The 27,245-nt window shown below is 31.1% G+C and overlaps 1 protein-coding gene across 1 annotated transcript; it reads left to right on the top strand.

The window, feature by feature from the left end:
- Positions 1-5,386: 5,386 nt before the first annotated feature.
- Positions 5,387-17,413, top strand: LOC129988831 (uncharacterized). The gene is made up of 2 exons (XM_056097104.1): positions 5,387-6,666; positions 16,983-17,413. Exons 1-2 carry the CDS (start codon positions 5,855-5,857, stop codon positions 17,383-17,385), a joined length of 1,215 nt encoding a protein of 404 aa, XP_055953079.1. The 5' UTR covers positions 5,387-5,854; the 3' UTR covers positions 17,386-17,413.
- Positions 17,414-27,245: the final 9,832 nt, after the last annotated feature.

Raw genomic sequence — 27,245 nt, 5'->3', positions numbered from 1 at the left:
GGGAATTACATTAAATAACCTATGTTACTAACTGTGCACCCAACAATGTATTTAAATTTACGTTACTTTAACTTGAGTGAATTAATATAAATATTCTAATTATTATAAATTTCGGTACTTTTTAGACAGTGAATTTTTATTTTGCCTTCAGTTGATAATTTGTTTATTACAAACCATCGAGAGGGGTGTAACATTCCCCGTTTCCCAGTACTGATAAGACATTTACAGCCAGCTGTGCCGTCGCTGTTAATTACTAAACTCCTCGAGCTAGCCAGATGGTGGATCTTTTCACCTGGGTGATCTCGCATCTGTTCATTAACGACTACAGTGAAAGACCACATGTGCGAATTCCTCTTCCAAGAGATATTTAGAGTACCTTCAAAGAGAAAGAGGTGTCCAAACATCTGGATGCTAAATGTTTCTCATTGTGAAATGACTATGATAACTCCATGTTCCAGAATAGTCAGTTATGAAAGGTACATCATTAAAAGGACCTTCCCACGACCCACTGGCGCCGCTGAGGGAGCATATTGCTGAATCTCGATTGGCCGAAAGAGAGCTCAAATGACCAATGTAAATTAAGAGGCGGAGATTGTCACCGAAATAAAGTGCGGAGATTTTTTTTTTTTTAAGGAGAGGAGAAGAAACGAATTGCAGGCAGACTATTGGACTACGCCCACGAGTTCGGAGTCCGAGAACTACCCCTGGAGTAGTCGTGTTGACTAACAACCTGTTAGTTCCCTGTGGTGTTGTCTCTCCGTATGGATCGAGAACTGAGTTTCAAGATAAACCTTCGACTTCGACTGTTGTGTCTCCTACTAATGGTGTAAATAACTACTTATTTAACCAAGTTGTTCTTTTGTATATATAGGGCTGTAAAATAAAGAATTGTCTGGAAATTCTGCTTCGTTATTTGATCAGTCCAAATGAAGACATTACAGTGGTTTGAAAGAAACTTTCTTGAAAACTCTGTAAGAAAACTATTTCTGTATTATTAACTGTAGGCCACTGGCGAACAATAGCTACGAAAGAGCCTATCAGAGAGCAGTCTTTGGCGATTTTCTTTGACGATTAATCCCCAAAATTCGATTACTAGACAAGTACTAGAGGACCGAATGTGTATGTTGGATGCTTTTTCTTCGACCGATTAAACCAATATTTATGCTATATTACAATTGCCGTCACAAGATCACATATCAGTTTCACATTAAACCTCACATTAGTTTCAGTTTTTAAAATTTGTATGGATATTTTTATTTTAAATTTTCTCGAAATTCAGAAAATTAAGTAAGAGTCGTTAAACAGAATTCTTTAGAACGACAATTCTTTTCAATGGGCTTAAGATTCTTTTCCCATTTTTAGAAATAATATAATAAGCAAATACATGCGAAAAATCAAACAAATCAATACAAAAGATTAAAAAAAGATTTCTAAAATAAATTTTAAAATACAGATTTCGAGTTGCATTGAGTGACTATTACGATTACCCGAGTGCCAAATTTCATATCTGTTAAGTGACGCAGATTTGTCTGGACCCCACACACGCATACAAACATGTCCATTTAAAAATACAGAATCTCGATTAAATGGTATTTCAAAATCAGATAAAAGCACAAAAGGGTTTCATCTCAAAAATGCTAATTTTTTAGAACTTTTGAAGACGAAATCAGTTAAAAAAGATTTTCGGCGCATTCTTCTTTTCTTTCTTTCTTTTTTTTTTTTTTTTTTTCGTTCGAAAAGAACTATTTTAAGTAATCATTTTTAACCATTATTAGTATTATTATTTTTTCAATTCACATACCTATTTAACCATGACAATTTCAATGAAAAGACTAGTTGCATTTAAATTTTAAAAAGTGTGTTTCCACTCAATTTATTTCCATTTATATTTTTAAAAAGGATATTTGCACTATAACTTTATTCCATTAATTTCAGTACATAAAGACATTATGAATATTACAAAACTTTATCAAATAATATGATCATTGATAATAATATGATTCATAATAATACGATCCAATAATATAATCATGGAACATTAATCTTTAAAAAAAAACGTGTTTACAAAAAAAAGAAAGAAAGAAAGAAATTAACGACATTTTCTGCGAAATTTAATATTTTAAAAGAAAATAAATATAATTGAAAAGAATTGTACAGCTGTTATATAGAAATTTACTATCAGAAATCCAGGCATCATGCTCACAGTCTTCATAGTGGTCCCTAACGTGAGAAATAATTTTTTCACCCCTCCCCTTCCAGTCGTTATTGTCGTTTAATAAATGTAGATGTAGATGGCGCCTAGAACATTACATTTCCCCTTCTTTATAATATTTCATTTTTAAACATGATATACACATACTAATGTTTTGTTCTCATATCATTTGGGGCAACAATATAGGGATTAATCCACTACCTTGGATGATCAGAAAGTCGCCAATTTGTTTACATTTTTTACCGCCAAACCTAGCAATTGCTAATCTCCGCATTGCTTTCTCTCTGCTGAAGCCTGCGTGATGCGGCATGCGCAATAATGTATTCTTTATGGCGCACTGACACGTGCATTCGCTGGGGATGTATCCCTACGCAGTACATGCATCAGAAATTCCAGGAAAATCACAGGTACAAAGAAAAGATTGCGCATGTGCTGAAAGAACAGAGTTGTGAAAGAGCAAGTGCTTGTCTCAACACATAAGTACTTGTTGCTGCATGGTTTTTGCACATGCGTGGCCTTAAAGTATTGATTGGAGCTGGCTGAACGTAAACCGTATTTCAAATGAATTTTACTTCTCTGTTTCTAAAACTAAACCTCGTCTCTAGATGACATAGATAGATATTAGTTATGTTGATAAAAAATCAGAAGCGAAAAGAGTTCTAGCAGCTGCAGATACAAATATTTTTGTGAATGTATTATACCAGTTAATAGTTATTTAAATCTTAAAAATACTTTTTCCATTAAAAATCCTACTACGGAATCCGTTTCTGAAAATAAATCCGAGCGTGAGTCATCAATAATTCCTTCTGTTGACACCGGAAACGAATCGAATAAATTAATCCATAAGAATAAAGAAAGAAAACATATTTCGTCTCATTCTGCTTGTTATATAAAAAATGATAATAATTTATCTGCTGTTCTAAACGAAAATAAAAGTATTGCTACTTGTTTGAGTAGGAATGCTGACTCTGAATTTTTTTTAAAAAACTCTGTGATGATTTAACAGCACGAGTGGAAGTGACACAGATGTCAGAAGAATGCATAAAAAAATTGAAAGAACTATGTAAAGATATAACAACCAAGTTGATTTCGTCCCACAAAATAATATTTTGTATAAATGTCAGGACAATTGTCGCTTGCTTGTAATACCTGAACTAATGAAATACGAAATAATTAAGAACGCGCATTCAAAAGGGCACTTCGCCGTGGCGAAAACTAAGAACATTATGGAACATGACTAATTTTTCTCGAATATGCTAAAATGTATAGAATCGGTAATACGGGACTGTGTCGAATGTATCTTAATCAACCGAAAGCGTGGTAAGCCTGAAGGGTTCTTACATCCGATTCCGAAGGAAAATTTTCCTAATAAGTCCAACCATGTTGACTTTATCAGACCTTTAGTGTCAACCAATAAAAATTACAATCATATACTCAGCATAATAGATGCATTCTCAAAGTTTGTTTGGTCATATCCTGTTAAAGGTGTCAATGCAAATGATGCCATTACGAAACTGCAATTACAGGAAGCTGAGGAGGATTCGTAAGGACCGAACTCTCAATGTTGAGGTTTGTAGCCGAGTAACAAGACCACTAGATAAAAGTGACCACTTGGTCCCGAGGTTGTTATCTGTCTTATAAGCTTCACCACACCATTACATCAGTTATAAAAAAGCGTTCGTCGATGTAAAATGGCCCAGCCGTTCGTCAAATTCATTAATATATATATAGTTAAACAATCCAGAATGTTTTAAAATTTCATTTTCATTATGCCAAAGAAAAGAATTGAAGACTAAAGTTGTTTCATTTAGTTGATTTTCTACATCATTATTATACTGAACAAAGGAAATTTGAAGATTGTATAGATTTCATTAAAACAGGAATAATGTAAACACAATTTTGCATTTCCTTTTTGTCACTTTTGCAGTTCTTTATTCATATACTGATTTTCTTTTAAATTTTCATTTCTTTTGTCGACATTGACGTCAGTTTTATGCCGAAATTTGAAATGAAAAGGGAGGGAAAAAAATGTTAATTATAATAAAAAAATAAGTTTGAAAATTATACAGGAAAAAATTATTCAATACAATTTAAGGGGATTGTGGACTCTATTGGCACTTTTACGAATTATTCTTTTAGGATTATGAAATTTTTTATACATATGTATTAAAATATAAATACATAAATTTGTTTTATAAAAAACTTTTAAAATAAAATATATTATTTTTAAAAAAATTAAAAATAATTTTAAAATATTCCAAGCGGCTCAATTTTTAATTTTTTCAATTATTTTTTTCCTTACTCTCCGATATAAATTTATTTGGAACCGAACTATATATAATTTTGTAATTCCAATTAATTGCTAGTTTTTTAGAAATATCTCTGTGCACACTTACTGAATCTTCAGAAAAAAAAAATTTTTATGTTTTTCTGAATAAAAATTGATTTTTAACTATCTAAAAAAAAAACTCGAAATATAAAATGCATACCCTATTTTCTTTAAATGTTTAATTGAAATCTTTATGATCAATTCCACTTACTTTGTTCAAAAAAAAAAAAAAAAAAAAAAGACAGCTGGAAAATTTCAAAAATATTTAAATCTTATAATATTATCTCTTTGAGAAAAGTTATTAGAACATACTTTTTTATCTGTGGATCCTTCAAATATTCATTTTACTGAAGAATAAATTTTATAAGATTATTTTAGTTGAATATAAACATATTTTGGTAATGAATGTCCAATTTCGCTTATTTCAAAGTCCGCTGTCCCCTTAAGAAATTGTACACGATTAAAACAAATAATACTATGTATTTAAAATATAGTAAAACAAAATTATAAAATAAAAAAGTAAAAAAATATATTTGAACTAAATAATAATTATTATAGAAGTAATTTTTTATATAAATTGTTTTTACTTATATAAAGAATTAAGTTACTAATTACTTAGAACTGCGAAGTATATGAATTTTAAAATTAGTTTCAAGTTTTGCATATCACTTAACTTTTGTTATTCAATTTTATAAATATTCTTTTTTTAATAATATTATGAGTAAATGGAACTTTACACTAAAGCGGAAGCACAAAACCGCATTACATAAAGCGAACTATTTGCTATAGCGGATGAAACAAGAACCGCTTCACACCAACGGATCAAAACACGCGCAGGGAAGAAATGAGTGGGTGGCCGGCTCAGTGAGTTCCCCTTGCTTTGTTTACCTCTTGGCGATCATCCACAATACCGGAAGTATCACCATCAATACGCCTCTTTCTCTTCAGTTGCTATGTATTGAGTCTACAAACAAATGAAACTAACATGTTATCAAAATTCTACGCATTACTGATGATTCTAAATACACATCTTCGCTCTGTCGTTACTTCGCTCAACGGTGAAAAAAAATCAGATTCGTCCCTCACGTTAACAGCGGATTCGAATGTGAGATCTCCATATCAGTGCTTGCGTCAGAAATGGATGGATGTGTGGAGAATCCTATTGATCTGGTAAAAGTTCTCCAGCGAAGATAACAACCTACCGCGTGTTTTAAAATCCTCCATCTGTAATCAACAGGTGTCAACTCTGGTTGCCCGGCGAAATCTCCAAGAGTCTCTGTGGAAACGTATTTTTATTTTTTCAAACGAATATTATGGCAGAATACGGCAAGTATTCCAAAAATTCTCTCTTCAGAGTCGTCTCTTTGAGTGATGCTAGAAGCATAGTGTATTATAGTAGTATTGTTCACAAATCGGTGACGCATTTAGATTTGAATATTGGCGAGTATTCCTCTTTTAAAAGAGAGATTGGAACTTTAAATCGTCATTCTGCAAGAGCTTCTCAGATTTGTGTTCAGACAAAAGAAGGGACGAAAACCCTGACTGAAGATGGAAAGTTTTTGTGTCCTACCCTCCATTTCAAATTAACGTTTACGAAGTCTTTCAGAGCTATACGCTATATTGATATATGTGCCTATTGCCTCGAACGAAATATCCAGAGTCTTCAAGTAGATAAGCTTTCCGTTCATAGAATTTGGTTCGAAAGATCTCTACAGAGGTTTGTGGTATTATTCATCAAGCAAGCCAAACGGAAGTTGGCTTCTTTAAAGATGTTCTCACACTTCAGTTGTATGAGTTCATTTCTTATGACCGACAAATGCTTAATATGCTGCTGCTTTAACATTTTATGCGTCGAGTATTATAATATCAATGCAGTGAAAGGTATTTTTATTGCTCTGAATATTCCGGAATTCCAGAATGAACCTCTCATAGTGAATGAATACCTCATCTATCATAACTGTTTATCAAATGGGAACAGGTTACCTGAAACCACCGATTTCGGACAATTTTTTATGGGTTTGTTAATGGAATCAGGATTTTACAGATTTATACCACATCTTTTGAACTGCGGATTTTCCCGCTTATTTGAAATGAAAGAAGGTGATCCATTAATTACCAGAAAAAGGTGAGTTTTTTTATTTTAATTTATAGATGAGTTTTCTAATAAAATAGCTTAACCCTTAACTGGGGACGTGCGATCTGTGAGACCGCTAGCGAGGGATTTTCTATCACCTCTATTCTATTTTTAGCTCAATTGAATGGATTGATCCTATAGCTTCCTCTTTTATGACCTTGAATACACGTGCACTTTTTCATCTGATTTCAGCAGATGCTTTTTAAAATAATTCAGTTATTTCTTCGAGCGCGGTCTCTTAAGACCGCATCTCCCTGTTAGTGTCCCAGTGACAAACAAGGCTTAGCAGATGACGCTAAAACTTGGGCCTCGAAATATCCTCCAGTTTACTGATACTATTATGAAGTGCTCCAGATACTTTTAAATGAAGCAGAAAGTGATTTTAGTGATAAGGATAATTGTACAGAAGAGTTTTTCGATAAAAGTTCGCATTCAACTGATTTTGATATGTATGCTCAAACATAATTAATTTTTCTAGTGATAATGTATTTTGAAAAATTTCTAAAATATATTAATATACAAAGATATATATATATATATATAGAATTTATTGGTTGATTTTTATACTAGTTCTTAACCTGTATAATTAATATGTCCTAGAAAACCGTGCTATGAAAGTCAGGCAAGCCGAATAAAAAAAGGGCCAATTTTACCCATTGTCATTTTTTTAATTTTTCATATAATTGCTGAATTTTGCATTATATTGTCTTCTATATACCTTCATATACTGTAAAAATAAATAAGATTTAAAAAGTAAAAAGTAATATGCTTTTTCAAGAATAGTATTTATTGTAACATACAATTTGAGAAGAAAATGTATGTTCCAACGCATTTACTTTTTTCAATGAAAATATATTTTGGAAAATTTCTAAAACATATCTATATATCAAGAAAAATATCTGCAAAATATATTGGCAGTTTTTCATACTAATACATTCATAAGAAAATTTAATTTGAGTGTAAATGAAATGCGGTCTCGTAGACCGCACCTCCCCAGTTAAGGGTTAATCCGTTTTAGAGTTTTTAACTATCTCGTATATACAGTATAGAGAAAGTATAATAATTCAAACTCCAGATTTTGACAAATCTCCATGTTTTTAGACTTCTCTGATTTCGAAAAATACAATTTAGAATTCGTCTGTCTGTAACAATGACAACTCAGAAACGCTTTAAGCTAGACTGTTGAAATTTGGTATAGGTCTTTAGTTCAAATTTGCAAATTTCTATCAAATTTTGAGTACAAACTGTTAAGAGAAAATTGGTCTGTACGGCTATTCGAATATAAGTTTACACGATAATTACAAAACAAAGATAGTTAGATAAATAAAATTCGGTATACAGATGTACTATTTATACTATAGTCTGTTGTCAGATTTTGAGTCAAATCCAATGAGCTGTAGACCGTCTGTCCGTCTGCACTTTCAGAAACATGTAAACGCGGTAATTCCAAAACGCAATGACTTAGATATATCAAATTTGCTATGGGATTTTGTGAATACGCTGTTTTTATGTCAAATTTTTGTTTCAATCGATTGCGAAAAATTTGTCTAAAACTCAAATATGAATTTTGTGTACTATTAACGCCTGCCAGGTCAAATAACTCCTCAAGGTTAACACGATAGATTCAGTAACAAGTAATGTATAAAACAAAATTTTTTAAGTCAATTCCTACTTAGGTCAACAATTTTTTTTTTTTTTTACTTTCTTTTTATTAAATAATTACAAGATTGGTGACAAACTTGGCGACGGATATGGTGACTTTGGCGACCAAATAGAAATTACTGGACAAATTTAATTAATTAATTAATATTTGAAAAAAAACTGTATTAACATCAAGTGTCATCCACAACAAGTTTAAAAAAATGTAATTTGAACTTGAGTGGATGAATAAAAAGTATTTTATTAACGATTGAAAATTTGAACAAGATATATAAATATATATAGGGAGAGTGTGAACTAATAATAGGAATTCAAAAATGCTAAATTCATGCCAAAAAATATTTTGTAATTATTGAACTCCAATGCCATGTAAGGCGTTCTCTGGCATGACAAATTTATTAGACAATATGCGAGAAAGTTTTAGGGAGACCACACCCACAGGCTTTTTATTAAAATTACGAAGACCGTTCCACTTAGAAAGGAGCAGTTTACCTAGAAATTCTAATGTCCATACTCCATGTGACTCAGATATTAAGAAGACTATACTACCTCAATGACGCTTGATTACATTTAAAAACTAGTTGGTATGGTTACCCCAAAGTCGCACATTCTATAATAAACTTGTCATGCCAAAAAAAGCCTTACATGGTGTTGGCATACGAATAGTTTCGAAATATTAATTTTAGTGTAAATGTAGCATTTTTATTGAATCTATTGCATCATGCTGGGCGATTAATCGCTAGCTTGTATTAATAATGCCTAAAAAATAAATTTGTGTTTTAGACATTTTTCTCAACTAATTGAAATAAAAATTTGACACAAAATTGCACTTCTAGCCATAAAATCCCATACAAAAAATATTCATCGAAACTGATTGACATGATTAAATTAATCTTATTATTACTTCCATCTTCGGCAATTATTTCAATGTTATTATTATGTCGACCCATTTTGATTTTTAAATATCTTAAAATTATATATTTTTGCTTCTCTAATATTTACATATATATCTTTCTGTTACCAGAAAATTTTAATTTTAGAAATTTATGATTTAGTTTTTAATAATTGATGCAAAGTTAATGGTTCATGCAATTTGGAATATTTTCAATTTACATTTATTAATGATTCCATTTATAATTTTTTTTATTATTAGCAGAAATGTGTAACTATGTAAAGAAGGAGAGAAGCCAGCTTAGAATTATGAAGTATCTCAAAAAAATCACGTGATTTTGGGGGTTTGGCGAGCGAAGTGAGGCGTAACCCCTTAGTAGGAAATAATATGTATTTCATTACAGTTCCTGGTAAAATCCTAGATGGGCCCACCTCTTGGCGACTTATTTGAAATCTCGCCAAGTTGACTACTAATTGAATATTTGTTATTATTATTATTTTTCAATTAAAAAACGAAACTTGAAGGCCAGAAATAATAATAAATAAAAAAACAAATAATAATAAAATAATAAATAAATAATAAAAATAAATAAATATAATAAAATAAAAATAAATAAAAATCTGTGTAGGTTGCCACATTGGCGACATTATTGCCATTCGTTTGGCAAGAAATCAAAAAGACGCCAAGAGGTGGGCTGTGCTAGGATCAAGCCCAGTTCCTTTGTGCGGAATAGCCTCTCTTGTAGACAAAATACAGTATAGCCAAATTCAAGTTGTTTATTTATTATTATTATTATTATATTAAACTTGCAGTGCATTTCACAGCCTGCATATGAAATTTGGTTTCATTCAGATCATAAGTTTCCATTGCAGATATGTTCAAACAGCAAAAATTATTTTAGAGTTACACCTTGTACATTAGAATCATATTAAAGTCGATGCGTTATGAACAATATCCATCATGTAGCAGCTTTATCCTTATTACCTACTTAAATTCTCGATACATCCGTAATATGTAATTCAGTTTGCAGAAGATAATAACGCATTCCTCGGGAACATAGCTCCCGTTATTATTTTACTCTGAACGATTCATTTTGTTTCTTCAATTTTATAATAAAAAAATTCAGAATGATTATCGATAATCTTTTTATGAAGATGAGAATTAAAAAAATGGGCACTTTGGATGGAATGTGGTTTAAACACCAAAATTATATATATATATATATATAAACAGAATTTTTTAAAGAGAAGTCGTGGGCGAAGACAGAGAAGACACTTTCAAATTTTAAACTACGCTTTTATTTCACCCCGGGAGGCATACTTTATGTGCAAACAGAAGCGACGAGCACATCAACGCAGAACGACGCAAGAGCGAAAAGAGGAACAGCTAATGGAATATTTATCCCCGTGATTATATACTGTGACATTTTCATAGGGATTTCTTTACACTTGTCGATTAAGGCATTGGAATCTAGATATCTTTTAAAAAGAATTCGCTTAGCTAGACAATTTTTTATCCCTTCACTCGGAATGTGGGAGCTTGTCGACTTCAGCAATTTTAGAAGTCTTGTTGAATTAATTAAATAGAAAAGGTGAATTGGGTCAGGAAATATTTTAGAACGAAGTTAATAAGGGGATAAATTAAGCTAAATATCAGGAAATTAATTAAGTTTAAACTAGATTTTAAAATATCATTATATATATATATATTATATATATACACACAGTAGCTCAAAAAATTAAGAGTACACCTTACCTTTACTTGATAAATCTAACTTTCAATATAAATAATACATTACCGGGAAGTGTAATATGTTCTTATTTTTACACATAACAAATGGTTTAATTTAGAGTAAAAATAAAGAAAAATGAACGAAAAACTTCTAAATTGGGAAGTTTCAGAAGCATTTTAAACTAACATATGCATAATTTTGCCTCAAAAAAATTGAGAATACACCAATGAAATTTTTGCAATATCACGCATAGAAACAAAGTGTCACTATTAAACTGCATGTCTTTTGGCTCTTATAATGGCCTCTAAACGTCATGGTTCCGTTTCGACCCATTTTTGGTTGTATTTGAAGATATTTTACCCCATTCTTCTTGCACCACTTTTTTTAAATGGGTTTTGTTTCTAATTTTGTGTTTTGGGACCACCGCTTCGAGTGTGGCCCACGAATATTCATGGGCATTGATGTCGGGGCACTGTGATGGTGTGTGACTGCTGTTAACAATGAAAAAGACACCATATTTTGAAGTTACGTGCATTCTTTTTGGGGTCGTTGTCCTACTGGAAAATGGAATTTCCATCTAAACCCAAATTTTTAACACTTTCCTTTAGATTGCAGCGACCATATGGTTCATCCAACTTGTTGCAGAAACTTTTCAAATCATAGGCAGGTATAAGTGCTGAAACTGTGCAAAATGCCATTATACAAGCTGGATATAAAAGTCACATTGTTAGAGAGAAACCGTTCAGCAGTTTGCAAATTCAGAAAAAGCATTTGAAGTTTGCAAAAACTCATCAACTGAAGACCAATAACCTTTGGGAAAAAACTATATTTAGTAATGAAAGAAAACTCAACATTTTTGCAGTGACAACCATCGTACTGTATGGAGAAAGCCTAATACTGCTTAAGATCCAAAAAATTTACGTCCTACAGTTAAACATGGTGACTCCGTCATGATTTGATATTGCATGGTTTTATCCGGGGTAGGAAATTTAATTTTTATAGATGGCATTATAAGCGATATGGTTTACTTGGATATACTTCGTAACAACCTAAAAGAAAGTGCTAAAAATTTGGGCTTAGATGGAAATTAAATTTTTCAGCAGAACAACGACCCCAAAAACACGGCACTTATTGTCTAGATGTGGTGTTTTTTTTTTTTTTTTTTTTTTTTTTTTGTAAACAGCAGTTACACACACCACCACAGTACCCCGACATCAATACCATTGAATATTCGTGGGCTACACTCGAAGCAGTGGTCCCAAAACACAAAATTAGAAACAAAACCCATTTTAAAAAAGTGGTGCAAGAAGAATGGGGTAAAATATCTTCAGATACCACCAAAAAGGGGTCGAATCGGAACCATGACGTTTAGAGGCCATTATAAAAGCCAAAAGACATGCAGTTTAATAGTGACACTTTGTTTCTATGCGTGATATTGCAAAAATTTCATTGTTCATTCTCAATTTTTCGAGGCAAAATTATGCGTATGTTTATTTAAAATGCTTCTGAAACTTTTCAATTTAGAAGTTTTTTGTTGATTTTTCTTTATTTTTACTCTAAATTAAACCATTTGTTATGTATAAAAATAAAAACATGTTAGCACTTCCGATTAATGTGTTATTTATATTGAAAGTCGGATTTATCAAGTAAAATTAGGGCGTACTCTCAATTTTTTGAATCACTGTATATAAATTTTGGATGAAATCTTCCAAAAGGAAAATTTATGATTAATGATTTCCCATTATAATTATAAGGTAAATGATAATAGTATATTTTTTTTAAAAAATACGGGAAGAACTAGACCTCTGAAACTTGGAGTATTTATATTACTAAAAATTTAAATCCGTATCATAATTTGAACCAAATTCATCAAAGAATAGATATTGTTTGTCTTTTCGTGTGCTTGTATGAGTGAACGTGATATATCAAAGCAAATCAAGCTAGGAAGACATTAAGTTTTGATTCCCAAATCCAAATGAAGTCTTTCTTTGATGATGAATCAAATCAATCAGATAAAAAAAGGTGTATTCTATACATGCATTCACATAATTCTTATATACATTCTCTTTTGTGCCACATCAGGAAACTAAACACAATGATTAATTACCAAGCCATACTGAGGATGACGAGAAATGAGCACTCCTTATAAAAGCATCTAGATTTTGTGAAGAATTTTATATTGTTTGACAACGGATTCTAAAACCTTCCGCGCTTTTGAGCATGCGTTATAATGAGTTTAATTCGTCAAATTAGGGGTGAGAGGAAAGGAGGGTATGTTTACATCTATACTTATATAAAGCTCAATGTGTGTGTTGGCGCTCTACAGTCCAGACCGTTTGACCTACAGCTACCAAATTTGGTACATGTATACCTTGGAGGTCGGGAATGTGCACCTAGTGTCCCTTTTTTGAATTTTTAATTAAAAACTAACTTTCCCGCCAAAAAAAATCTTATTTTCCCCACCGCCAAATCAGTAAGGCTGCAGTTTTTTCCCCCATACTAATGAGGCTAGGCTTAAGATTTTTCGGCCGATTATTTCAAACGATTCTGTTTATTTTCTTAATGTTTGATGCATTTAAAATCAAACATTGTTCGTTAATCGATCTTTTAGATTCATTCTGAAGTACTTTTGAATTAAAATAAAACAGAATAAAGGAAATTAAAAATTTCTAATCTGCATAGCGTTACCCCAACTGGCGTAGAAAAATTCACGCATGCGCATTGTATTCTGATTGACTATAACTATTTTCAACGGAAGGTTTAATATGTTTTTGACAGATTATTTCAAACGATTCTGTTTATTTTTTTAGGGTGAGATGCATTTAAAACTAAACATTGTTAATGAATTGATCTGTTCATGATGAATCTGAGAACATTTTGTTGAAAACTTCTTGAGATATTATATAAATTAAGAAAAATATTCTTTAGTGCCCATAAGGTTTAAATACTCGGCGACTCTGTTTTCAGTACTCATATTTAAAAAAATTATATTTATTGCAGTTTAATCATTTCCATTTTAATTTAAAGCATAAATTCTACGGGAGCTAACAGAAAATTAGAGAGATACATATTACGTTATGGCTGAAGGCCTTTATAATATTATGAGTGAATTAGATGACTATCAAAATTTGAAGTTTTAAAATATTTTAATGAAGAAGCTATTAAAATGGGAGTTCCATAAAATATTCAATTATTAAAATTTTAACGTGCATTAAGATTGGCGAACCGGCTGGTCGCCAAAGGCGGCTAGTTTCATAATAAAATAAACTCGGATTGCTCGCAGAGTGAATTAAAATAATATGTTTTGAAATGCCACACGTGAATAAAAAAATTGAACAAAAAAATATCTAATAGAGCTAAAAGCAAGGTCAAAAAATGATGAATTCCTGAAATGCGCTCATCTTTCCGCGTCTCTCCTCTTAATGAGAGAGAATTGTCGAAAAGTAGTCGTAGAAAAAAAGTCTCGGAATACTGAAACGAATAGTACAGTAGTTAAGAATAGTGGCACAGATTGGGTATCCCCCCCATTCACCCCCCTTTCAATGACTATTTTTTCTCTCTTTCCCAATCTTTTTCAATGCAGAATGAGTGATACAGTTTTTCCATGAGTGTGTGGGGGGGGGGGGAGTCGTGTTGGCTGATATTCTCCACAGACTCCAACAGCAGTATGGGGAAAAAAGTTACATATTTGAAAGTTTAACTTCACTATGATTATATGTGAATGTTAAGCGAAGGGATTAATGGATGTGTTATGCCATTTGCTAAATATTAATTCCCTGACATATAAAAAGAAACTAAAACTATCAATAATATCCAGGATTAAAGTAATATTTGTAATAAGGTCTAAATAAAATAACTATCAAGTTTCGGAGATGTAGGACCAAGGAGTCCAGGTGCTCCGTTCAAAACATTCATCACTGGCGATTAAGTTCTTCATAATGACCATCTCATGAATAAGGCAAGCATTTTGAGACAATGGCGGGCGGCATCTAGGTTATTCATCTATCATTTTTTCCTTGAAAAGATCATTAGGGTTTTTACTCGTGTTTTAAAAAAATTGTGTTGAATCAAGAAGACGATGAGGAGATGTTAAAGAACTGAAATATGGAAATAAATGTTAGTCAATTATGATTTATTTTATCACTTTCCGTCATATTTGATTCATCTCATGAAAGAAAAAAAGCAGTAACCCGAACTGAATGAATTTGAACTTCAAAATACAAATGCATACAATGCTTTGTTCTTATGAATAAACAATTCGGTCTGTCATTAAAACTACACGAGATTTTTACTTAAATTCTTAGTATTGCATTGAAGAAGTGTAATATCGCCAAACATTAATACGAAGGCATCATGGCGAAGAGTAAGGGGCAGAGATTAGTGATTTATAAACTCTTCTGCGACTGTTTTCTGTCTGGACATAAGTCTTTGTCAAGTTTTCAGGTAAAATATTAATAATAAGCCTCATTACAACATTACTTGAATGCCAAAAAAGTTAAGAGAGAAATATTCGAAAAAAGACAAAAAAAAATTTTCTATAATTTTTAAAAATTTGATAAAGGTATTAAAGATTATTTATTACAAAATTGCTTTTCCATTATTTCTGGAGGATAATTCGGAAGTTTAAAGTAAATAATGTATTAGAAATTTGCTTGAATGGCTTATATATCTGAAAATAAAAGATACATAATTTTTTGAATTTTATTTAAATAGAAATTAGTTGGTGGTATCTTTCGGTTTTAGGAACAGAAAATAATTCACATTACATGTTAAATTACAATTACGTGTGAAGTGTTGCCAAATGACAATTAACAAATTCGCCCCGATTTTGCGTCCCCATAATCAGACATACATATTAATAGAAAGATTTAAGCCAGTTCACTTTTACTATTTCACAATCGTATAATTTCAGATTTTTAGAAACTTGAAAAGATATATAAAAGAAATCATGTATCTTTTTAACCCAAGAGAAAATACAAATGGATTTTGTAATATTTACGAAAACCTTTGTACAACTCGCTACAATTAAATTGTTCCAACCATAATCACTATTGATATAATCTTCGTTCTAGATTGAAACTTGCGTAGTCACGAATGCTGTATACAATTTGTTTTCAATTGTATGGACGTCATAGATTATCTGAACTAGTAACATTGCTATTGCTGGTACAAATAGATCGGTTTAAGAAGTCTCCTGAACAGTTTGAGGATGAATACTACGAAGTAATTCCCTCTTTTTCATAGTCATGTAGCAATCATTGGGATTGAATTTCGTTTGAAACAACTTTGAACCCCCATGAACGAAAATATTGGTCACGGATTGCTACTTAATTATTCTGGAAATTTTTGAAATAATAGACTGCACAACTCGAACCTTCAACAGAAATGTAAATGTTTCATTCATTCTATGACTTCTGCATCGCTAGCAATAAGTTGTGCATGAGTGGCGGCAAGTACTTAAACGTTTCAGTTCAGAACATCGCTAGTAACAAACTGTGCTTCAATGGCAACTACTTAAACGTTTCAGTTGAATATAGTATTGCTGGCAATAAGCTGTGCATCAGTGGCAACTACTTAAACGTTTCAGTTGACTATAGTATTTCTGGCAATAAGCTTTGCATCAGTGGCAACTACTTAAACGTTTCAGCTGACTATAGTATTTCTGGCAATAAGCTTTGCATCAGTGGCAACTACTTAAACGTTTCAGTTGACTATAGTATTTCTGGCAATAAGCTTTGCAACAGTGGCAACTACGTAAACGTTTCAGTTGTCCATAGTATTTCTGGCAATAAGCTTTGCATCAGTGGCAACTACTTAAACATTTCAATTTAGTATATCATCATTGGCAACAAGCTGCGCATGAGTAGCAATTACTTAAACATTTCAGTTTAGCACAAATCTTTATTATTTGTATCAGTTATAATTATATTGTTCCCACTGTCAAATTTCCAATTCTTAAATTATCTGTACTTTCGCACTACTGTTATACAAATATTTTAATCCCTTTTTTTTGTTTGTTTTTAGGTTGACGGAAAGAAGACGCTTCCTCATATATGATATTCATTTCTTGCATATACTGTATAAATTAAGATCCCGGCGCAGGCAAGTTTTCGGCCATTGGATCAACCATTATGCACTCGAGGCTTTAACTAAGTTGTGGCGTTCCATCCCTGATCCTCATCTGAGTCAAAAAGAAATTACATTTGTTTTCAAAAGAAACCTTTTTGCTGTCACAGCCGAAGAATTTCTTGATGGGTATGAGAGAATAATTGATGACGTTCCTCCTGAACCTACACCAAGATCTTTGAAGCATAACTGCCGTATAGTCATTCGGAAAGCCATGACTCTCAATGTGCAGTTGCCACACGGAATAAGCCAGTTGGGCCTACCTGCAATTCTGGCATCATATCTAAAGCTGGAAAGCTAAGCATACTTGTACATTCGTTGAGCAAAGAGGAAAGATGATATTTGTAAAAATTATTTCTCATCGTTGAAAGCTTTTAATAAAAATTTTATAATGTCTTGATTTTATTATTGCTTTGTATATCTACAGTACATCATTACCTTAATTTATATCCATTTGAACTTATGACCATGGAAAATTATATAAACAAATTCTTGTACAGTTTAGAAATCAAAATTATTGAATAAATTTTCTTCGAATTCTCTTAATAGTTACAATGCAGCATATGCAAGGTTTTACTGCAGGTTTTAGAATAAATGTTTTAATAGTTATTTTTTTATTAATTAAATTAAACTTTCAATTGCACATACGCTGCAAATGCCATTATAAAATCCAAGATCTGTTTAGTGAAATAAATTTGAAATAATAAAAATGCAAAAAAGTTAAATATTTTTTTTTACAAATATTATCTAATTGATTTTGAGAAATATTCTCTTCTGCTTAAAGACTGATTTGTGGTTTGTGTTTCTTAAAAATTCATTATTTAGTTTTCACTCAACAATGTTAAATTGATTATTCGAATCTTACTTTAAAGTTATTAATAATTTATGTAAAAAAATTGGCTTTCTGCATTTTTTTAAAGATTGTTTTGATCTCTTTGTAAGGCGCTATGAAATCCTTAAAATTTTTCGCGCAAAAGATTTCTTATTTTAATTAAATAGGCAGCTGTAAATGATGAAAAAGATTTTTATTAATAAAATATTTTATATGAAAAGTAGTTTTGGAAAAATGAATATTTACTGCAGATAGCATTAAAAAAACTCGAAATTTGCCAAAATTTAAATGAATTAATTAAAATTTTTAATTAGACCTTAATAAAAGTTACAAAAATTTAAATCCTGCAAATTTTTCCACATGAAAATGTTTCGTTATGCCATTGTTGTAAATATCTATTGAAACAATAAACAAGATTTTCAATCGCGTTTTTTTAAAATACTGAAATGTGAAAAAAAATTCCATTTTTTAATTTAATAATAATTTCATCAAAAATAAATCGGTAAAACGAAGCAAGCTAAAAAAATGCTCTAAAAAAATTGTAATTTTAATTCTATTTATAATATAACTTTTTAAATTATATTACAATTTCTTTTTAATGAATGGATGTTTAAAATGTGTTTTTGATAGTTTATTTACTATGGCTAGATATCCATTCAATCCTTCGTTTTCAGTGTTTTCAATTTTTTTTTTTTTTTCATGGCTCTTCTAAGGCTTATTTGGCATTACTATTTGTGTCCAGTTTTTCTTTTTATTACACTAACTAATTATTTTTTTAATCTGCTTTCATCATTTTAATCTTTAATATATTCCCAATTCATATTTATTTTGTATTAATTAATCTTAAAAACATTTTTCTTTCCCAAATTAATTGAAATACTGAAAATACTGGGTTAGCATTGATTGCTGACAACCAACAACGTTAAAAAAATGAATATTTTCATTTACATCACCGTTCCAAATTATATGACAACCATCTGAAATTCTGTGATTGCAGAATACAATTGAAATGAATTCGAAGTTTCTCAATTCAATAATATTTCTGACTTTTTGAGATATGTAAATGATAACTGATAATTATTAATTCAATCTTCGTATAGAATATCGGGTCTCATGATAGAGTTATTTGGAAGTTGTATTCATTGATCCATTTAATAACAAATAAAGTAGATCTTTACTTCGCTTACTATGTAAATACATACATGATTATTTAGTTAGAAAATTATTTGGCAGGCAATATGTATTACATACTAAAATACATTCATTTCGGGAAGAACCAAAATTCTGTGCAATTATTAATTTTATTTGCCGATCTAGCGGCATTTACCGACCATTTAGTTCATCGAGATTAATGATTGTTAAAAATTTTCGTTACATATGTTGTACAGCTTATATTTAATGGTTTCTCACCAGTGGCGATTTTTCGCATAGACGTTACAGGCACTCGCCACATGCCTAAAGATGCTAAGAGGATTCAAAATCTATTCGAAGAACTATAGATTTAAAGTTAGAACGAAATTATGATATTGGATAAGAGGAGACTCTAAACAATCTTTTGCGCTTGTCTTGTTTATATGCATTACTATTCTCTGCAAAATAAATTTATTTTTCACATTTTGATAGACATGTTATTTTATATTAATAATACATTAATTTATAACTCAGATTAAACTCGTTTCAAGAAAGTTTACCTTCAAGTTGTATACCTTTTTATGCCTGATCTAGCTGCTTTTAGCGACTAACTGATACATCGAGTTTACTGAGTGTTAAAAATTTTTATTAAATACTTTGTGAAATTCAGTCTTAATCGTTTTCTCCGCAAAATATTTTTAAACTTCTCGTTTTGATAAACATCATAATAATTAAGAAGCTTTGCACCATTCTGTTTATAGGGCTATTGATTTCCTTAATTTGCCTGTCTGTAAGACTATGCATAGATTTAATAGACATTAATGGTCTTTAAAAACTGAAGAACTTTAAAAAAATTTCACTACCGTTGAATTTCCGAAATTAAATCTTAATTGTATTACTATAAACACCTGAATAAAGCATTAGTAGCAACACCGAAAAAGGAATGAATTTTACTTCAAAAAGAAAATATTTTATAAAATATACTAAAAAATTTTTTTAATAATTAAAAACAGAAAAAAACTGTGTGCAAAATTTGATATAATTCGATAGCTAACTTTTTGAATTTTAAGATGTAAAAAATAATTTCTAAATTATAATATTCCCAGAAATTATCGCAGAAAAAACGAAAAAATTTCGCTCAATTTTTAATTTATTAAATTCTTTTTAAAAAATGGATTTAAGTAGAATGGATTCTGTAGAACACATGTTCTGTCCTATAAAACGCCAGCCAGAAGTACAAATGTCATCTTTAATTTTAGAAGATATATGTTATCGTTGAATTGAAAAATGACACAACGATCAGATTATTAAATATATTTCCAAATTAACTTTAAGATGTTTAAAAAAAAACTGCTTCATTTCTCACATTTACCAAATTTTTTGCATGTTACTTTTAGATATTCACAAAAACATTAATAAAATATTGGTTTAAACAGCAGAAAAGAATTTTTTTGTGCACATAAATTAATATATAAGTATGCGAATCTGTAATAGAAGGATTTTTTTTATCTACTCTCATACTTTGTTTTTCATCTATAAAATCTTTAGCATTTAATAATAATATGAATATTAATAAACAATAATAAGATATTGAATAAATGAAGACTCAAAATATTATTTCTGTGTATTTTTCTTATTCTATAACTACTGAATTAAAAAAATTTTTAATTAAGTTATGAGTTACTGAATTAATATTTTTAATAAACAAGTGCTATATGCAGTGCTAAGCAGATAGCTATGAGAGCAGGCACTAAATATTAGAAGTCCTTAGAAACGAAATAACACAAATATAACATAAATCTGCTGGAATCAAAGAAATGTCAACCTCGGAAAAGGACTAAATATTCGTTCCTCAAAGATCCATCAGCTTAGGTGTGGTCCTCATCATCTGACCCCGGTTCAACATTACGTGGTCCGTCCCAAAACAGCCCTCGTGTTGCTTTATAAACGGACGATAATATAGCTAAACTAAATAGCTTTTAACTTTTTTCTCATCCCTAAATTCTAAAATTATGTACATTTTATCTAATAACTTGAACTTTAATTAAATAAAAATAATATAAATAAATTTAATTAATAATTTTTTTGCTTTGTTTTGAGCATTCCATTAATTTTTAAGAGTTAAATATCTATCTAAGATATTTCGTATTTAGGATTTAATCAGAATTTGTCAATACATATTTTGATATGTAAAAAATTGGTCAGAAGCTAAGTTTTTGCAGTTTTAAATTAAATAAATATATGGCAGAAATAAATGTCTGAATTAACACTTAATATTTTTAGAGAAAATTTCTGACTAGGCCAAATTTAATCTTATTAACGAAAAGTTTATATTGCAGTGGCATCGCAAATATATGGGTTGAGATAAGGTTAATTTTTATTATATATTTTTGGCCTTCACATAGAACACACATAAAAAGTGAATTGGAGATTGGAATCCTCAAGTTACATTACGTCTACTATAAGCCATCAGTTATATACTTTTAAAAAAATAACTACGGCTTTTACAGCTTTTCCATTTGTTAAATAATTGGTTATCCTATAAAAGGAAATAAATTTCTTACCGTGGACTCGCTATTATATGCATTTGTTTCCCACTTAAGGTCAAAGAGCAGGTATGACTTATGAAAACATCACACAGAGTTACAGAAATAGAGATCCTATTTCTTTCACTCCAAGGATCAGAAGAAAGGCACAAATTAATATCCTTTTCGAACGCCTCAGACTGCAATAAAAAAACCATTCAAACATTTCAAGAATTAAAAATATCTGAAGAATCTATTTTGATAAGTTGGGAGTAAAGTTTGAAATAAAGACCCACATAACATGCAGTTAAAAATACATTATTAAGAAAGAACAAAGAGAAAATGCACCGAGTTCAGCACGATCTTATATATCAACCCTTTGCACTCGGATGGTGTCTCTCACTCACCATTTTCAAGACGGTGCATCCTTCTGACGTTTTATTTATTTTTCGATTTTAATTGTTAAAAAGCCTATAGAATGGTAAAAGGATTTAGATAAATTTTTCAAAGAATTTCGACTTAAAACAATTATATGCATTTATTTTTCAGAGCAATAAATCTTTGTATTAAGTGAATAATTGTGCATCGATTTTTTTTTTTTTTTTTTTTTTGCAAAGGGTTAAAACTGTATTATTTTTTCACGCTCTGCATCCAGTTTCCTACTTTTCTCTCCCGCTGGTGTGGTGTGGTGTAGAGAAGGGGGTGCCAGCTCAGGTGTCGTCCTCGTCATCTGACCGCGGTTCAAAATTGCGAGGTCCGTCCCAAAATAGCCCAAGTGTTGCTTCAAACGGGACGTTAATATAACTAAATTTAAAATTAAACTTAAACCTAAAAATAAACCTACTTTTCTTTTTAACACCCGTCTATCTAAAATCAGTCGTCAGTCATCGATTCATCAAAGTAATGTTGCAGTTTGATGACGTTTCAGGTATGATTTTTAGGACAAAAGGATTAAAGAATGGAATGCATTTGGGGGAAGATCATTTAAATAAATTTGAAAATACATACTTGATATTATAGCGCTATCTTGTGCTGTCGTATTAACATACTTCAGTATAAGTCAACCATCTAACTCTCCGACCCGCCCTAAGGCACACGGATTTAAACCATAAAACTGAATGACCGGACTGCCGCAACAGCAATTGGCGGGAACTGTGGTTGAGTCCTAAGGGCCGTCACCGGCCACGGTACAACCCTCCCCGAAGGAAGTACGTCCCGTCATCGATGGGAGGAGCCAGATCCCCCACCTATTAGTGTACCCTCCAGGGTGGCGAGATCCAACCACCATGCCGGAAGCATCTCATCCTCATTTCGAGGTGCACCCCCCCCCCCGAGGGAGACATACTTCAGTATATGTCATCTTTATTAACTAAGATTCGAAATCTCAATTATTTGGCCTTTTCCTCTCGCTTCTTCATTGCCTTTTCTGCAACTGGATCAATAGTTAGATAGTTTATCTTTCTGTTACTTGCAATACCTAATTGATATAGACTACGTTGGCGCAATGTAGACAATTATAGCTCTTGCGCCAAAAAACCACATAACAACATATAGACTACGATATAGTTGCCTATTTTAATATTTTTTTCCCATGCGATAACTCTCAGGTTTTGCACTTCACAAAAATCCAATCACAATACTGCAAAAGAAAAATCAAATATTTCTCAAGCGCAACAGTTCTTCCAGCTTTCGAGATGGTGCACTTTGGCGAATGTTTTATAAGCTTGATGAATAAACTGTACCATAATCTGGCCAACGTTTGTATCCAACGAAGGGATAATCAGGATAGATCCAATTAGTTTAACTAGAATAAAGTATAATTTCGTAGCTAAATGAGAGTTGTTTCGAGACGGATTCAATAATTTTCAACCTTGGTTGGATTATGAATTAGATACCTGAACCGGTTAATAGTTGCCAGTTTTCCATATCACAGTTCAGTTCAGTTTATTTATATCAATGCCCCGTTTTAAAGCAACACTAAGGCTATTTTGGGGAGCATTTTGTAATTTTCAACCGCAGTTAGATGATGTGGACGTCGCCTGTGCTGGCAGCCCCCTCTCCAAACTTCTGCACCAGTGGGAGGATGTTTGATTCTGATTGATTTAACTTGCACGAGACCCACTTACATTACGATTCTTCGGTGGAATCGAGTCTCAAACCTAAAACCCTCTGGTTCTGAAGATCAGACCTTACCACCAGGCCACCTCAGTCCATTCCATGTCACATAAATGGGAAAATACGGATGTTGAAAGCAGATTTCATATGGATCAGGTTAAACTCATGGACTGTAAAGCATTGGTATTGGACCAGCCGCTCTGTTATTCCAAAGTCAAAACATTGCCATTAAGTCACAGAGGTATTCAGATACTGTGACGTCTCTCGGGATAAAAAGCTGGATTAACATTTAAAATTATTACTGCATATGTTGAAGACATGATAGATAATTTTCTTCAGATTTCTATTTCTGGAAAAGAGTGGTTAGATAAATTTATTTTAATTTATCATTAATTAATCATTTATTTATCATTAATTTATCATTAAATATTTTCTTTTATAGAAAGCATATCAGCACCTGCGTCATCCAAGTTTGAATCCGAATATTTGTTCTTCTTTTTGCTTTTTTAGTCTTTATGCCATTCTTTTATCGCAAAGTCTAGAAATTGCCATTATATCATAGTGGTACATGATGTAGTGGCGTCTCTGGTGTTAAAAAAAAATTGAAATAGCATATAAAATTATCACTGCGTATGTTGAAGACACGATATATCTTGTTCTCCAATTCTCTATTTCTAGAAAGAAGTGGTTCGACAAATTTATTTTAATTTATATTGAATATTATTAAATATTTTCTATAATTTTTGGATGTTGTTTAAATATTTTCTTTTAGATTGAATATATCAGCACATACTTCAACTAAATTCGAATCCGAATATTTGTTCATCTTATTGCTTCTTTTTAGTCCTGGTGTCATTCTCTTATCCCAACACTGCCATCAAAGAGATATTCAGATGCTGTGGCTTCCCTGATGATAGAAAACTGAGATAACATTTAAAATTTCACTTCATATGTTAAAGACATGATAGTTCTTGTTATTCAATTTTCAATTCCTAGAAAAGAGGAATTCGATGAATTTGATCTTTAATCAAAAGATTTGATTTCTTCATCTTTATACTCTTTTAGCCCCCATGCCATTTGTGCGGCTAATTTGTAGGCATCTTAAGAAGAAGAAGTACTGAATAATGTTAGCTTTCCGTCCTCATTCTGTTAAACATCGAGTACAATGAATCGTTTTTCATTTGAATATTTTCGCATGCTATGCTGTATATCATTTGAACTCCAAGAACTATTTTTGCTCTCTGTTAGACTTTGCTGTAATGTAAGATGTTGACTCTTTGAAAAGGAATAAAAATGAATGAACTTATTACATGGCACTTACTAAACAGGTAAGTTCTTTTTCTTCTTTCTAGAAATGTAGTTTTTATTAACGAATTCGGTACCATATTTTGAATGCTGCGCTTACTTTTACCTTCTCGTTTGCGAAAGTAGTATTAGAAAATATTGTAATATTCAGAGAAATTTTGCTTCGAAACTTTCACTTTTCAGACCATGTTTGTTCAAAAAACACTTTTTAATGCATCTCTCTCTCGGTCTATGAACACGGTAGCACAAAATTGCAACTAGCTATAGCTTAAAATTTTGTATGCGACTTTTTCATTAAATATTCAGTTTTCTATTAAATTTTGAGTAAAATAGGCAGCAGAAAGTCTATTCGTTTTGCATTTTTTTTTTCAGTGTGAAAGCTAGCTCTGTGACTCAGAAAACGCAAATGACTCGATGGATAATTTTTTAAATATAACTATGACAAGAATTATAGATCAGTGTTAAATTTTGGATAAATCCTTCAATGTATTGACCGTTAGCATGCCTGAATGTATTTAGAAATTATAATAAGTCAACGCAATGACTTCGGCAAAAGAAATATTGCTATCACCGAAACTATCGATTTATATAAATTTTCGGATTTGAGATACTTGGTTTACTTTACTGAGCTTTCTACACAAAAGCTTTACCGAGTTTTCTACACAAAAAGCTTTACCGAGTTTTCTACACAAAAAGCTTTACCGAGTTTTCTACACAAAAAGCTTTACCGAGTTTTCTACACAAAAAGCTTTACCGAGTTTTCTACACAAAAAGCTTTACCGAGTTTTCTACACAAAAAGCTTTACCGAGTTTTCTACACAAAAAGCTTTACCGAGTTTTCTACACAAAAAGCTTTACCGAGTTTTCTACACAAAAAGCTTTACCGAGTTTTCTACACAAAAAGCTTTACCGAGTTTTCTACACAAAAAGCTTTACCGAGTTTTCTACACAAAAAGCTTTACCGAGTTTTCTACACAAAAAGCTTTACCGAGTTTTCTACACAAAAAGCTTTACCGAGCTTTCTACACAAAAAGCTTTACCGAGCTTTCTACACAAAAAGCTTTACCGAGCTTTCTACACAAAAAGCTTTACCGAGCTTTCTACACAAAAAGCTTTACCGAGCTTTCTACACAAAAAGCTTTACCGAGCTTTCTACACAAAAAGCTTTACCGAGCTTTCTACACAAAAAGCTTTACCGAGCTTTCTACACAAAAAGCTTTACCGAGCTTTCTACACAAAAAGCTTTACCGAGCTTTCTACACAAAAAGCTTTACCGAGCTTTCTACACAAAAAGCTTTACCGAGCTTTCTACACAAAAAGCTTTACCGAGCTTTCTACGCATCATATTAGATTAACTGACGTGTCAATGTAAGGGAGAATACTTCGCTTCTTGTTAGACGAGTTTATTTTTATCTTTTGAGTGTTGCAATGCATTGTTTTTTTTATGTAATAATATATGTATGCAATAAAAGGTTTAACGAGAAATTTTTTCTCCCTACGATATGTCATAGCACTTCAAAAGGGAAAATTTAAGAAATTGAAATATTTTGTTATTTAAAGTATGTTTATTAGAGAATTAAAACAGACGCCTATGACATTTTCATTTATTAAGAGCTTGGAATTGCATTTCTAAACGTAGGTTTTTGATCTATCTTGGAAATTCTCTTTACTTTCTAGAGACAGAATTTCCATAAAAACTTGTCCATCTTAATGCCGATAACAAAATGCATCATTTAAAATTCTTACTGTTGGATTGAACAAAATTAATTTAAGGAAGAACTAACTTGCAAAAATGATTTTTCAGTTAATTGAAATGTAATGTAACTAAAAAAAATGAAATATAAATAGCCATAGTGAAAATAACAATAGTTATATTTCATAGTTTTCTAATTCCATAAATATTTTAATCTATGAAAAATGAATGCTTTATGAAGTGTAAAGAGAAAATGTATCGAATTTTGTGCAAATTTACCACAATTTATAATTAGAAGAAATTACAGTATATTAAATTGAATTTTCTATAGGATTAATGTATTACGATTACAGTATTTTTTTTCATATAAAAGTAAAGAGTGATAATCGATCAACAAAAGTGCATTAAATCGCCATATTGTTGAAGAATCGGACTGGAGCTACCCAATAGGATCCAATTGTTATACCAATTGCACTAATTCCACTTTCATTTAATTTTAAATGTAAAAGTTAAGCAAGATGAGATACAAAACTTTTTAAACTACGACTGTATATATTGGA

This window comes from Argiope bruennichi, chromosome 10 (assembly GCF_947563725.1).
Source record: "Argiope bruennichi chromosome 10, qqArgBrue1.1, whole genome shotgun sequence".
Lineage (NCBI taxonomy): Eukaryota > Metazoa > Arthropoda > Arachnida > Araneae > Araneidae > Argiope > Argiope bruennichi.
The sequence above is the reverse complement of the archived record's forward strand: the minus strand, read 5'-3'. Positions and strand labels throughout refer to the sequence as shown.

Bases quoted from the DNA above. Each gene is read 5' to 3' on its own strand.
- LOC129988831 (XM_056097104.1), top strand. From the start codon at position 5,855: ATGGCAGAATACGGCAAGTATTCCAAAAATTCTCTCTTCAGAGTCGTC. The intron at 6,667-16,982 runs GTGAGTTTTTTT...GTTTGTTTTTAG, and splicing joins CCATTAATTACCAGAAAAAG to GTTGACGGAAAGAAGACGCT.